Source organism: Paralichthys olivaceus, chromosome 1 (genome assembly GCF_024713975.1).
Source record: "Paralichthys olivaceus isolate ysfri-2021 chromosome 1, ASM2471397v2, whole genome shotgun sequence".
Lineage (NCBI taxonomy): Eukaryota > Metazoa > Chordata > Actinopteri > Pleuronectiformes > Paralichthyidae > Paralichthys > Paralichthys olivaceus.
In genome coordinates, this window is record NC_091093.1 from 16,822,842 (window position 1) to 16,838,426 (window position 15,585).

At 41.6% G+C, this 15,585-nt stretch overlaps 2 protein-coding genes across 3 annotated transcripts; one reads left to right on the forward strand and one right to left on the reverse strand.

Annotated features, from left to right (window-relative positions):
* The first annotated feature begins 388 nt into the window (after positions 1-388).
* LOC109636834 (lysosomal protective protein) lies at positions 389-5,470 on the forward strand. Its single transcript, XM_020098793.2, has 11 exons — positions 389-736; positions 1,368-1,479; positions 1,570-1,707; positions 1,786-1,944; positions 2,105-2,196; positions 2,701-2,785; positions 2,874-3,026; positions 3,096-3,241; positions 3,957-4,119; positions 4,204-4,293; positions 4,379-5,470. Exons 1-11 carry the CDS (start codon positions 564-566, stop codon positions 4,460-4,462), a joined length of 1,395 nt encoding a protein of 464 aa, XP_019954352.2. The 5' UTR covers positions 389-563; the 3' UTR covers positions 4,463-5,470.
* On the reverse strand, positions 5,427-15,424 carry slc38a7 (solute carrier family 38 member 7). Of its 2 annotated transcripts, none has more exons than XM_020098794.2 (13): positions 15,260-15,424; positions 14,861-14,923; positions 13,635-14,140; positions 12,846-12,899; positions 10,834-10,978; positions 9,935-10,070; positions 9,747-9,845; positions 9,595-9,652; positions 9,365-9,479; positions 8,962-9,109; positions 8,298-8,497; positions 8,157-8,208; positions 5,427-7,396 (listed from the first exon to the last, which is right to left on the reverse strand). In XM_020098794.2, exons 3-13 carry the CDS (start codon positions 13,887-13,889, stop codon positions 7,294-7,296), a joined length of 1,365 nt encoding a protein of 454 aa, XP_019954353.2. In that variant the 5' UTR covers positions 13,890-14,140; positions 14,861-14,923; positions 15,260-15,424; the 3' UTR covers positions 5,427-7,293. The 2 variants fall into 2 exon arrangements, with proteins under 2 accessions (XP_019954353.2, XP_069379504.1); XM_069523403.1 differs by having other exon boundaries at positions 15,233-15,399.
* Positions 15,425-15,585: the final 161 nt, after the last annotated feature.

Consider the following 15,585-nt stretch of genomic DNA (forward strand, 5'->3'; position numbering starts at 1 on the left):
AACAACATTTTATTTGTCTCCAAACGTTTAATAAATCTAAATATATGTTATGTCTATATTACCTGCAATGTCTTTATCATAGTTATTTTCATTAACTCTGCCTATAATAAGCCTCTTTATGATGAGTCTGGTTTGCTCCCTGTCACTGTGAGGAGCTAAATGTGCTCTTTCAGAGTTTCTGGGTTCCACATTTCAAACTGATCACAATCAAAATATTTCTCACTCGCTTTTGAAACTTACTTTTTAACCACCCGAGCTGAGCGAAGTCCCGCCTCTCTGCACCCTCTGATTGGGTTAGGATTGAGCCACTTAAAGAAAGGGAGCGTGGTGATTGGCTGGAATCAGGGGGCGGAATCTGTGTTTAGGGACTGGATATAAAAAGTGCGGAGTCTGACCTAACGCTGGTCACGTGACCCTCAGCAGCAGTCATATGACCGGCACGCGGAGCTGCGGCGGAGGACGGAGGAGGAAGTTGAATCTCTGCTCCTGATCTAACTTCGTGTTCTCTCGTGAACCCTCTCTGCTTGTTTCCACCGTCGGTAGCTGCTGCTGTCGGTTCGCTGATGATGTCCTGCGGGCTGCTGCTGCTGTGGTCGCTCGCCGTGCTGCAGCTCGGCTCCCGGGCTCAGTACGTCCCGGACGAGACGACACATCTGCCGGGTATGACGTTCAAGCCCAACTACCGACAGTGGTCCGGGTACCTGCGAGCAGGACCGGGGAGGTTTCTCCATTACTGGTAAGAAGCATGAAAAACACATGCGTGTATGTTTGTCCTGGTTATTTTGACCTCACACCTCAACGATCACGTCTCTTCATGTCAACACACCTGGAGAGGGGGAGGGGGAGGGGGGTCACTGCAGCACAGCAGGTGCTCTTCAGTTAAAGTAAACGCACAGAACTAGTTTTAACAGTAAGGCCTCACAAGTTCTGCAGTGGAACGTCCCCTCTGACAAACCGTAGTAATTCATAACATCGTCCCCAAGTAGCTCCTGAGGATGTGAACTATAGCAGTGAAATGACCTGGGCTATTATCCTACTCCCCTCATTAGCAACACACACTAGGATTTTATCTTCTCTGACAGAAATATTCCCCTTGTAGCATAATGTCATGTTAAAATGTTTTGAATCCTTGCACGCATCTTTGGAGTGTGTCAGGAGTAATATTGTAAAAGGCAGAAGTTGTTTTTTTCATGTGGGGGGGAAGTTGTACATATGTCTGTCCATTCAGCTGAGTTGTGAAAATTAAACAAAACAATGAAGTTAAAGAGATAGAAACAGTCATTGTATGTGCAAAAGTCAGGACTCAAACTTTAGTATACAGCTCGATGGTGCAGTCGGCCTCTAACCCTGGTCCTGATCCCCTGCAGGTTTGTGACCTCTCAGAGCGACCCGCTCAAGGACCCTCTGGTGCTCTGGCTGAATGGAGGCCCAGGCTGCAGCTCACTGGATGGATTCCTGTCAGAGAATGGACCATTCCATGTGAGAATGCCCACTGTGTGCATAAGTATATGCCTGTGCTCTGAATGTAATGTCAATCTGAATCTGCGCTGTTGAATTTGAACTTTTCAGGTGAACGATAATGGGGCCACACTGTATGAGAACAAATTCAGCTGGAACAAGATCGCCAACGTGCTGTATCTAGAATCTCCAGCAGGGGTGGGCTATTCCTACTCTGATGACCTCAATTACAAAACCAATGACAACCAGGTGAGTTCTTTCAAGATTTAAGAAGAAAAAACGATCAGAACAAACTGGATAAGAAAAAGATTCATGTTCTTCTCTTAGGTTGCTGCTGACAACTATGCAGCCCTGCAGAGCTTTTTTAACAAGTTCCCGAATTTCACACAAAATGAATTCTTCATCTTTGGAGAAAGTTACGGTGGAATCTATGCACCAACCCTCAGCCTGCTCGTGGCTACAGGACCTGCTAAGTTTAACTTCAAGGTGAGTGTTTGTTAGTTCTCACCAGCGCGATCAGCTGCTCACTGTCAGTACTGCTTCCACAATACAGTTTGATGATGGAAACTCTGCCCTTCAGAGGAACTAAGTTAAGTTTACTTTCAGTCGGGTAAAACTTTCTGACATTTCTCTGACCTGTTTCCAGGGCTTCGCAGTGGGAAACGGAATCAGCAGCTTTGCCCTCAATGACCAAACTTTGATCTACTTTGGTTACTACCACGGCCTCTTTGGAGAAGAGTAAGTGGCACATTGTAGAGGAGGCTTGTTTCCTTTTTACTATCAGGAATACTGTACAAATATTTAAGCCTTGTTTTTGTGCTTAGAACATGGGAGATGTGAGGTATCGGAGGAAATGAAATATGGGTCATTGTTAAGTCTAATGTAATGTTGGATGTGGCTTTTGACCTTAAATTATTCTATATGCAAGATGGAGAGACTGGCTGTTATCTAAAGACTCCATCTGTTGGTCAACATTTGAGTTTAAGAAAATGAATTTCTTTACTACTTTGTCCTGCATAGCAAGAATACAATACACACAGTACAATACGGTGTTATGTTTAGTTGTTATGGGATTGGAGCATTTGTTTTCTTTAATACCACCAAATTAAACAAAATCTAAAATGTCTTTTGTTCTAAAACTGAAATAACATAGGGCGGTTTGAGTGGCAAGTTTTAGATCAAGGTAAATGTGTGTAAGTCACATTTAGTGGATGCAGAGATTTTACTGTATTTTCTGTGCAGTTTGTGGCATGATCTGAACAAAAACTGCTGTGAGAAGGGGACCTGTAACTTTTACAACTCCACGTCCGAGGACTGCAAGGAGCTGGTAACATGTGCACTATTTCTACAGGAATCCAACTTGGATTTTCTAGTGTCGCTTTTCTCAAATTTCACTCCTTCCTCGTCTCCTTCAGGTGTATGAGGCCTTCGATACTGTGTATGAAAGTGGACTGAATGCGTACGCCCTCTACTTGGACTGTGAGGGTCACAGCAGATTCCACAGAGGCTACGAGAGGACCATGACTCATCTGTTTAAGAACTACAGGAAACCACAGCAGAGCCACAAAGTGAGCGGTTTACCCTCTGCTTAACGTTCTTATTGTCTTGTGTTATTGCTAAACTTTGTTGTAATGTAGTTTTTAAACAGAGGGCCCTCTTCCGTGTCCTTGGGTGAAGTTCCTCCCTGCATAAATAGCACAGCTCAGATGAACTGGCTGAACAGGGGTGATGTGAGGAAGGCTCTACACATTCCTGATATGTTGCCACCATGGGACATCTGCAGGTATGTTGCAGTGAAATGGTTAGAATTAAATGAGCTACATTCAGTACGTCTTGTAGTCTGTGAATTCATTACAGTTAACTGATTCCACGAGCTGTGTCCTACCTGTATCACAATAAATTACATCAGATCTCCTCTTACCACCTACAGAAATCCAAATACCTGTGTTCTATCATCCGATTGTAAAGTTAGTATTTGCCTGACCTGTTTAAAACAGTTAGTGAATGGGACATAGACCAAACTGAAGACAACATTGTAAAGTCAATGTCCAATTTTTTTTTTTTTTCTGCTTCTGATAGATTTGGTTTTAGTTCCTAATTTGATTCTATAAAAAACAGGTTGAAATGTCATGATTGACAGCTGAGACTATCAGGGGACTTTACTAACCCTCCTATGTAGACTCTCGCTCCAAATGCATAAGATGGAAACATTTGTCTACAGGATATTTTTCATTAATTTGTGGGTAGTGGGAGGAGTTGGACATGCGTCGTCCATCTTTTATAAACAGGCTAAAAATAAACCATCCCAACAGATTTAATTTGGATGTAATATAACTGAACATACACGCTACATCTCCCCTCTGTTTTGAACACATGAAGGATCAAAGTCCAGCCTGTTACAGTCTGGACTTTGTGTTGACGGTCTTCTGTAACCGTCCTGTGTAAATGCAGTCAGGTTGGCGCACGGTGACATGCTGATGATGAACTCTACATTACAGTGATGATGTTGGAGGGAATTACACCACCCAGTACCAAACAATGAAGGATGTATATCTGAAGCTTCTGTCTATGGGCCTGCGGGCGCTCGTCTACAACGGAGACACTGACATGGCCTGTAACTTCCTGGGAGACCAGTGGTTTGTGGAAGATCTCGGCATAAAGGTTGGGATAGAACCTGTTTGTATACAGCTTTTCTATCCAGAACTGCAACCAGATAAACTATCTAACATTATTAAATGTTCTCAGGCGACCACAAAGTACCAGAGCTGGATTCATGATGACCAGATTGCAGGATTCTACCAACAGTATGGAAACATAACCTTCCTCACAGTCAAGGTAACCACCTGTGTGTTGAATGTCTGCATGTGAAGCATGGTGATGTGGTGCCATGATTGTGAAAGACTGTCTTCCTGTGTTTCAGGGTGCCGGTCACATGGTTCCTCAGTGGGCTCCAGGTCCAGCTTTTCATATGTTCCAGTCCTTCATGACAAATGGCCCCTACTGAGCCTGTATATGTATGTATGTATGCATGTGTGTGTATATGAACACCTGTGGCCCGCTTCAGACTAACTGAACCCTGAGATGAGCAGTGAGTTTTCTGTTGATCCAGAATAACTGATCTGAGTGTGAGCCTGGTGAATGGGGATAAAACGCCATCATCAGTGGAGCTCTGACATTGTGATTAAATGGGTAAATAAAAGAGCAGAGCTGGCTAGGCTTATGTATGTAATAATAAAACTGCATTATTTATCAGATTGTAATTTCCTTAATGGTTTATAAAACTGTAGGATTAAATGTTTAAAAATATGTAATCACATGTTACATGATGGCGGCAAAAGATTAAAATGTAGATCACACAGTTTTATAGATCTGACTGTAACCTCAGTCTGACAGCCTGAGGTTCAAACTGACTGAGTCTAAAGATGTTATTTTGCATTAAAAAAATCTTGCTCCACTGGGTAACAAAACTGTCCAGAAGGGATTTGAATCTTTTCCAACATAAACCTTCAAATGAATGCGCTCTGATATCAACTGTTTACTGAGCAAACAGCAAATTATCAAACTGCTTCTCCAAGCCCAGCAGGGGGCGACTGGGAGAAACTGTTGAAAGCTGTAACTGACTCAGTTTAAATGATCAGTTTCTGAAACAGAAAAGTGTTTCTCTCATCTCGGGGTTTAAAATGATTTCAACTAAACATGTTTTGCACTCATCACTTTTTGAATGGTTGATCTTTCTCAGGGAAGATGATTTAAAAGGGAAAATAACTGTTGGAACATTGATCATTTTCAATATTCAATGCAGTTTATCCAGCTTTTGGACATCTTACCACGTGTGGTGTTGATTTGACTGTGCATCACTTTTGATTTTGAGATGATTCAATTGGGGAAATTGAGTTCTGAGGATGTTCACAGCTACAGAATTTCTACAGTATTCTTTTCAACAAACGACGCTGAAGTGATTAAAGCTGTAACTTTTCATTTGTCTTTTTATTAAATGTTATTTTTGAACATATGGATTGTCAGATTCATTCACATGCTTTGACTGGAATTTATTGGAGCATCATACGTAGGTTCCTAAAATATTTTCCTAATGAATGACATATTTACAGAGTCACAGCTGTGTGTGAGACAGGGACACATGATTTCTAATTATTACAATGCCTCAGAGAAAAGCTGAACATTCTTCCAGCCTGAAAACGGTAAATCATTGACAGAATTTGGAAATGTACGACAGAGAGAGAAAGAAAATGGTAAAAATCTCAAATGGTTAAAAACTTCTATTTAAACCCTTTGAAGAAATTTTAATAAAACAAATACAGAGGCTACAAACATTTTGTTCAAGTACCACACAGCATTAATGTTTACACTGCAGCTTCTTTCCCTTTTTATAGTACTAAAAAAAATCCCTTTTACCATTTGTCCCTCATATCTAAAGGTTAAACACCTTATTGCTGAGTTGACTGAAACCTGGTAAAAAGGCTGTCCATCTTAAATGATGGATCAAACTGAGGATTCCTGAAGATAATGAAGTACATGTAAAACCAGGATTAAATGATTGTTCCAGTCAAATAAACTTAAAACTCATTTGCAACTTGATTGAAAAAGTAATTTCATGGAATAATTTAATACATCTTAACACATAACAGTGTTAGTTTTGAATAGATGAGGCGCATCAAACAACATAAAGTTCACACTTTGGTTTTAGCCAAAAAAAATAATTCATGAGCTTGAATCACATTCTTGAGTGATGTAGATCAAACCAACTACTTGTCTTCTCCTGAACTCTATCAGTTGCAGTGGGTACAAGTGCCAACTGAAACCTGCCGGTTTCTCTTTCCTACATTCACAAAGACATTCTTTTAAAAACCCGGCTGTCAGGAACCTGCACCTTGAAGAGACTTGAGATTTCACATCCTGGTGTGGACGTGCTGCTGCTTGTGGACGGTACCATGTGGTTTTCAGCCTGTCTGACACTTTACTGTTTCGCACACATAACCAACTCTGTTTTTGAGGCCTGTCGGGCTTCATGATCGCAGCTTTGTGCTTCTGCAAACTTAAACATGATTTAACCAAAGCCAATTATAAAATCAACATCTCATCTTCATGAAACCAAGAAAAATGACTCCCTGCATCTATTCTAATGTGTAATAGAATTAGTTAATGTAGTATAAAAACCTGAAAACTGGAAGTAAACAAGTCAATCAGCCCTGCAGTTAACACAACACTCAACCATGTTGTGTCCTGGTGTGTGCAAACCCATCACTCGGTTCAATTTGTCACTTGAAAAAGAGAAAAACGTCTTGATAAATAGGTCAATTATCAGCAGAGACAATAAAGTGTAGACATGGGAACCACCGTCTGTCAATTCTCAATGATAAGAAAGATAAGATTTAGAGTTACAATATACAAAAAAATTTGTATTCTCATAAAAAAAAGATCTTCTATACAAATTCCTTCAGCTCTTGTAAACAGGAATGCGTCGCCCATGCAGACTCCAGAGTCCAGGAAAGCCCGTGGAATGACTCCGCCATTTCACCGCAACTTAAAAGCACCATAAAAAGCATAAAACATGCAATTTAAATAAAAGAGAAATTAAAAAGGCAAAGTGTCTGAAGTAACTTGGCGTTGTGTGGTGTATTTTCGACCGCTCCCTGACTGAGCGTAGAGCTGTGTGTGGAGCAGGGATGTGACATGCCGCAGTGGTAATGATGTTTTTTTTTTTTTTTTAAATGAGTGTCATGAGATGCTTCTCCGTCTTATCCAGTAGTTCATATTAGCAGCACAGGACTAACCGCTCCCCCCATTCAACGACAAAGACGATAAAGAACGCTCCTCTTAGCTGACGACGTCTTGATAGATGGAGTTGGTTGTGGTGAGGCCGAAGATGAAAGCGCCCAGTGTAACCATGACAACACCAAAGATGACCGATACATGCCAGCTGTAAAAGAAAACGAGAGCATTAGTGTCTGAGAACATTATTCCAACTTTTTTTATTTCTGACACTGAAACAGATAGACAAAGTTCAAGAAACCACAAAAAATAATAAAAGTGATATAAAGTCATGGCAGGTAGCTCTCTCGAGGGTCCGGGGTGAGTTGCTGCCCCATGTGAAGGAGTTTAAGTATCTCAGGGTCACGTATGTTTATCTCTTTGAGACAGAGTGGGGAGATCCCCTTCTCTAAGCACATCTAACCAGGAGACCCCGGGGTAGACCCAGACCTCACTGGAGGGACCAAATCTCTCCACAAGCATGTGAACGCCTCAGGATCCCCCAGGAAGAGTTGGAAAGCATGGCTGGGAGAGTGACGTCGGAATACCCTACTCGCCTGACTACTTTTCCCAAAGTTGGATAAGTGGAGGAAGGGAGGAAACATTTTAATAAATTGTTTAATAGATTTTTTAAGATTTTTACTCCCATCCTTGTTTTAAGTCAAATCTTTCTTTTTATTTTATTCTGACAATTTGTCTTTGAGAATTTGGAAACATCCAACAAACATCAGAAAAAATTCAGGAGCTTTAAGACAAACAGATGCTGTGATTCCAGTCCCTGCTGATTCTTTCTATGATACACAAGAGTGACAAATTACAGCTACACACACATGCTCACTACTTATGTGTAGCTACAGTGCAACACCAAGCCACGAAATTCACTTATGGAACATGTACACTATCGTGGAAATGAATAAGCAGCATCTCACCTGGCAGTGCGGCTGTCGGTCTCTGACAGTTTGGCTTGCATCAAACACAAACCTGCCAAGTACAAGAGACGTTGCATAAAGACATTGACATTTAAATGCAGAAACGAGAAACAGCAGCAAAGTCATCAAAGGCAGTTTTACCTGGAAAGACAAAGATAAAACAGGCTGCCAGTCCTCCGATCAGAGAGATCACCCGACCAATATCTGGGATGAAGAGGGCGAGGACGAGGGTGAGTACAAACCACACCAGGGTCTGCAGGATCCTCCTCCTCTGCTCGCGTCGCACGCACACTTCCACCTGCTCGCCCTGGAAACGCAGCCAAAGCCCTTCGATAACGGCCCTGGAGCCAAACAAGAGAGCAGTGAGGATAGGTTTCATTCATTTAAAATACATTAATTAGGTTCAGTATCTACACTGAAAATGATTCAGTGATTCAGAGTGTTAGTACAGTGATAAATCCTCCTGGCAGATTCAGTAGATGATATTAGCTGAGCTCAGATATACAAGTTTTTGTGTATATGTTGACATTAATGTTACACAGAACATTAGTTCAGCATTAGTACACATGTTGAACTAATGACATTTTTACAGGGAGAAATTCAATGTTTTGAATTAAGATTATTTTGTGTTTTCTGAAACAGTTTTGAGAGCAGAGCAGATTTTTATTCCTCATGAAAACAGAAAATAATCGTGTTAATTCAGAAAAACAGAGCAGGGAATGCAATATGCTTCCGTACAGTTGATGTATCAGTCAAGGAAGAATTACCCCGACCCACTGCTGCTACAGTTAGTCCTGTATCTTACCTGCCACAGAAGTGTAGAATGGGGTAGGATGTGATCACACAGATAACAATAAAAGCTCTTGCAATGGCCACAGCAATATCATTAGGAGGATACGACATCAACACATCCTGACTGACGTTGGAGCCAAACGTCAGGAAGCCACAGACGCCTGATCAAACACAAAAAGCAAACGTAAGTATTGACAGCAAATCACCAGACACATGCTGCTACACAATGCCTAATGTAAACTGACATTTAAACAATGAACCTTTAAGATCTGTTACACATTGATTATTATACATCAGATCCTGAGAATCAACAGAGTGGAGAAACGTTCTGCAGCCTAACACAAAGTTAATAGACATTTTAATGAGTGCACAATGTGTTATAAGTACACACATTGACCGACTGACTGACACAGTACCTGTTCCTATGTAAACAAAGAGGCAGATTATCATGCTGAGCGTGACAACAATTCCCCAAGGTTTGAGGTCCTTCTTTCTCATGCTGTTGAACACCGGCACACAGCTGACATGGCACTGCAGAGAGATCAGCAGGAAGAGCATAAGACAAAAAGAATCCATCAATATCATAATCAAATATTAAGATAGACGTCTTTATATGATCTCAGATTACACCAAAAGAGGAGAATACCTGGAAACCAAAGCATATGGTGGGCATTGCATTGAAAACTGCTGTCCAGGAGGCAGAGCTGTAACAAACAATGATTTAGCAAAGCCACAATGTTTCTGTGTGAAGAGTCGACAGATGAAGATCAAATGTGTAAAAGTGACCGTGGGACTCACCTGGTGGGAACATATCCTGGAGTAATCTCTTTATCTGGCCAGATGTACTTAATAATGACCACAATGGTAACATACCATGTTCCCATCACACTCAGCGCACTGCAAAGAAGAGCGATCACATCACACTTCAAGAGTAAAGAAAACATGAACTGATTTGAATCCTCAGTGAGAAATCAAGCGGAGTGTACCTGGCGTATTTCTGAAATCCAATCTCTTTGGGAATGGACAGAGGAAGAATAACAAAGACTGCTGTAACAACGATGGTAAACTTGCGGTCAGTGTACCAGAAGCGACCAGTGTCGTCATGAGCCACAGCTACAATCACTGCAAAACAGAAACAAGAATTACAAAAACCTTTGAGACGGACGCACTGTTATGACTGTGGATGTACATTCTCTGTGGTGGATGTTGTGAGGGTTAGCCTGAAGTATGACAGTGTGAATGTATTCAAACAGATCGACGAGGTGGTGATGGGTGGACTACGGCAGATTGGCTTCGCATGAGAGGACCCAAGATGGCGTGGTTCATCTGCAAAGGGAAACTCATCTTCCTCTCCTCCCAACCAATCACATCATTTTATTTTAACCTGTGCCGTGCTCCTCGTGTAGAGTCTACTAGATGGGACATAATGCAGACCAAAAGAGAGGGAGGCCGTATGCCGGAGAAAAGTTGAGAGCACCACAGTGGGAATTATCTACAAACTGCTGTCAACGCGGCAGAGATTTGCTTAATGGAAGTCACAGCAACTTCATTCATTCATTTCAAAAGACAGACAGAAAGAGGTGGAAGGTCACAGTCTGTTTGCAGAAACAGCCTGAAGTAGGAGTTCTACACCGTCAGCATCTCAGTGCAGGGAAATGAGTGGATCACATGAGCAACACATTTACTGAGCGACAACGCTGAGTGGTGTTATTCTTGATGCTCTTTGCCCTCTTCCAGGATGCCACTGCCTTTTTTAAAAAGCTTATCAACACTACTACGACCAGACATCTCCCTTTAATAAATAAACGTGGGGCAAATGTAGGTGGAAGAACAATCAGCACTAAAAAAAGCTGAGGGTGGCTGGCAGGTGAATCGTGATACTTACAGCGATCCAGTTGGTCCCCGATGACAATAAAGAAAGCGATGCAAGTGCCGAAGGTGTAGACGGCGATTGCAACCTCACATACGACTCCTGTGACTTTCCCACACGTGGCTCGAACAACCTCCTGATAGGTGCTTTCGTTACTGACCTGGAGAAACCACATGGATGATAAGTGGTCGTGGATTCAACAGTAAGTAATACACCATAGTCTTTATAAATTAACCTCAACTGTCACTGAAGGTTTTAAAGTCTCCAACTGCTGAACACTGTGCATCTAAGTCACTGTCCAGCAGTTATCCATCAGAATTGGGTTAAACTAAAACCGAGAGGTTTTAAAGGTCCAGTGTGTAAGATTTAGGTGAACGGGATCTATTGGCAGAAATGTTATGTAAAATAACCCTAGAAATGTTTTCACTGTTGTGTTTCATCTAAATCGTAAGAGTTGTTGTTTTCTTTACCCTAGAATGGGCCCTTCATATTGAAAAACTTTATATTTACACCGCAGGGGGTCCTCTCTATAGAGGCTGCCATATTTTTCAGTCGTCCAAACTGGACAAACTAAAAACCTTTCGAGTTTTTATTACAACTGAAGGTTTCCACAGGTTCTCTGTCATGTTTGGAATGGGAGGGCGAGGTGAGGGGTATTCAGCTGCAACATGCAACTTCACTGGTACATGTCATTAAATTCTACACACTGTCACTTTAAATAAAATATGACTTTCACACTAGAGCCCGAGTGAAACATCAACTGGTTGAAAAACACATCAGCAGTTATTCGACATTCCCTGTCATGGTTTGTTTGCCAATATGCACAGATTAGAAAAACTCACTTGAGGGAATAAATAATTGCAGAAAAAATGTGCATTTGTGTTATAAATGTTATATGTAAAGAAAACTAGAATTACCGCACTAGTTGTATGCCCCCGCCACCCAGTGCAGTTTCTGTTTACATATTTACAGATTCATATAAAGGTCACAGTAATTTTTGACAATTGAAACCTAATCACATACAAGTGACAACTGATCTTGAGATATCTATTCAAGACAGTGTGACCTTGACCTCCAAAATCAAATTATCAGTAAGTCCAAGTGAAAGTTTTCTACCAAATTTGAAGGCATTACTTTAAGCAGAAGCTTAAGTTATCACATTCAACCCAAAAACGACTGGCTGTCTATCTACTCATTCCAGAAATCTGTCCGTCTGTCAAGTGTTTTGTATTATATACATAGATATCCGCTGATGCATGTGTATCAGAAATTTTCCCACATCAGTATCAGCTCCAGAAAATTACTATCAGTCTGGCTCCATTTCATACAATGCAGATTCACCACTAAAAATAAAAAGTGCCAGCAGCATCAAGTAAAACACTGATGTTTGGTTTCAAAAACAGATCCAGGAACAGCCCTCCACTTTCCTATTTAGTCAATCATGTCCTCACAGTGGCTTCATTCTCTCTTTCTTTGCTGTAAAAAGAAAAAACCTGCTGATAAAGTTCATGTGATTTCATTTAAAGCAGCTGAAACACAGCATGAGTGTAGTTTAAAGGAGCAGGTATCAGATATGTTGCTTATCATGGGAAAGGAGCAGCAGGTTAGCACAGTCAGCCAATCATACTCATGAAGTCAACAGTTTTAATGGTACCACTCAAGACAAAGTTCATCCTACAGCTGAATATGATTAAAATACAAAACTCTGCAGATGTTTCTAGGTCCAAACAAATATCATCTTTAAAGTCAGGTGATCAAAGTGAAAAATGTCCTGACTCAATCCACTGTGTTTTAAAATCCAAGCACAAGTCTGAGCCAATCAGGAAGTGAAAGTCTGATATTTTGTGCAACGCTCCACTTTTTAAAGATTAAACCACACAAGACAAATGAGACAAGAAAACGTCTCGGATAATTCCAGCACTTATGAAGGATAAATAATAGCATCAGACAAAGTAGATGTTGGGGGAAAGAAAAACAGGAACAGGTTGAAACAGTGAGAGATAAAGAATGTTCAGGAAGTCACAGACCTGGGAGCAGTAGCCCAGAATCACCAGTCCAGTGATAATGAAGATCAGCATAAACTGAAACAGAGAAACAGGAAGCATCATGTTATAGATCCTGTTTTCTATCAGTAGGTGTGTTGCTGACACAGACAATCACAGACAATCTGAATGGGTTCCATCAGTCACTGCAGACTGTCTGCACTGAAGCCACCTTTAGTTTAACTTATTAACAATCAGGCAGAAACTTTAATCATTTATCAGGTGAAATATGTTTTTTTTACTGGTTTGCAGGTTCTTCACCAATCAGGATTAAGAAACATGAATCAGTCTGATAAAGGTTGGTGGTTTTATGTTTCTCAAACACAGAAGAATTATAAGTCTACAAAGCTTTGATTGGTCGTGAAAAATTCCAATTCTAAAGACCTTATTGCCCAGAGTTGTTTCCTTCTCTCTGATGAACTGAAATGCGTTGTGGCTACTGGGCAGACTTTTATTTAAGACACTACTTCAAGTCAATTGTGAAGATATTCTTCATGATTTTTGCTGTTTTACAAGGAAAATTATAATCAAATGAATTGAAAATGTTTTTTTGGGGGGTTGCAACCGAATCTGTGATATTAAAACTAGGGGTGGGCAATAAAACAATATCAAACAAACACAATCATTTTCATCAATAGCAATAGAACAAAAGTTCAATCTATATTTAAACAATGCTTATGCATTACAGCAAAGGCTTTGAGTGGAGAACACCAGCTTCCTTCAGCAGGGGAAAGGAGTTGTGTACGGGAGTAATTTTCACTGCGATGTCCTCACCATTTGAAGCATCACTCCTGCAGTTACTCCTCCAGCCATATTGAAAGCAGCAGGGAAGTTGAGCAGACCCGCCCCCAATGCCGCATTCACCACAATGAAGACCGCTCCTAGAGACGACACCCCTCCACTCCTCCTCCTGTCCGTCTCAAGGTGCTGCACGGAGTCCACGCTGGGGCTCTGAAGGAGCCACGCCCTTTCTCCAGAGTCGCTGTTCCCAACGCCACCCCAGTCCTCCACGTCAGCGTTGATCGCCATGACTTGACCGGCTGCAGCTCGGCCTGTGAAGCCTCACTCAAACCAGAAGATCCAATTTCAACTGTCTGAATCCAAAGTGAATTAAAGTGGATCAGAGTTATCGAAGGTCTGAGTGAAGGGAAGAATATTCCCTCCGGTGCAGATGGAATATTTTACGTCCAGCCACTTTAGTTCCACAATTTTCAGGAGCAGCTTATGTTTCTCTGTTATCACCAGCGTCTGTGTGATGGTGGAGCCACTCAGTCCTCAACCTGTAGTGAAATATAGTTTGGATATTTTAGACACCTGCACTGGAAAATGACAACTGAAAAAAATGATCTCCAGTCATATTTTTAACATGTTGAAGTCCAATATCCTTGTCTAATGTGTAACAGTGGGTTGTTTAGTTTATGGTTTGACATGAAAACCCTGCACTGGTAACCCACGTGTGAACATATAGCAGTTTTGATCATCTGTGGCTCTTTAGAGCAAAGTTTGGATTGGCCAGTACAATTATTTCTTTTATACCATGCACCTCTCAAGCATGGAAACTAGAACACAGTGACAGTTGGATTTACATTACTGTGCAGGGCTCTTTCCTGTATCTTATCATTCTTAGTCAGAATTTATTTAACGATACTTGATTCCACATACGGAGCACTGCATGGTCAGGCTCCTGCTTACAACACTGACCTGCTCCATATGCACAGTAATCCTAAGTAGGTCATTTAATAGGTCCTCTGATCAGGGCTTACTGGTCGTCTCACGAACCAGATTAAAAATTAAAGGTGGTAAAATTCTGTCCCTAACTTTATGGATATTTATGTTTTTGTTACTTCAGGCACTGTATTCAACATGACATTCATAACTGTACTAGAGGTTACTTCCTGTTAAAGGGAAGTTGAGATGCCTAGAGATAATCTATCTCGTGATTTGGTTCTATATCAATAAAACTGACCTGAGTTCATTTTTGAGTCATCTAATGAGCGTACCTTTATCCTTGCAAATCCATGATGCCTGACTTCTCTCCAGCCTGAGCGGTGCACACCAGGGATCTGTAACAGAGACACACACATTCACAGCCAATAGAGATATTAACACTAATATAGATGTCTCTCCTTTTAAAAGCCTCGTTGTTCAGTCACTGTGCTGCCAGCAGACACATGTCAAACAATAACTCCACCTCAGTCGATCCGGTGTCTCATGAAACCAGAGGAGTGTGACCTCAACACACAGACACCATGAGCTGCTCACTTAAACACATCAGCTCTGAGCCTCCATGTTTCACTTCACATTAACGTGACAATAACTTGTGTTGTCCTCTGCTCACCTACAGCAGCACACAGTTAGCAAACACCACACACCTTCCCCAACACAACACACGTCGCTACCTCGGGTATTCCCGCCGTGTCCTCGTCTCCGCTCGGAGCAGAAGGTGTGGACCGTGAAGGCAGCAGCTGTGATGTTTTCACACAGAATGACCGAGCAGCTCAAAATCACAGCAGCTGGGTGAAGCGGCACAGACACACGTGACATCCGTCATGTGACCGGAGAGCTGGGCGTGCCCGTGCCCGTGCGGAACTGTGGGTAGCGTAGTTCTGTGTGTGTGTGTGTGTGTGTGTGTGTGTGTGTGTGTGTGTGTGTGTGTGTGTGTGTGTGTGTGTGTGTGTGAGGCGCCTCCTCATGAGTACCAGCACCACTGTTTCACAATACTGCA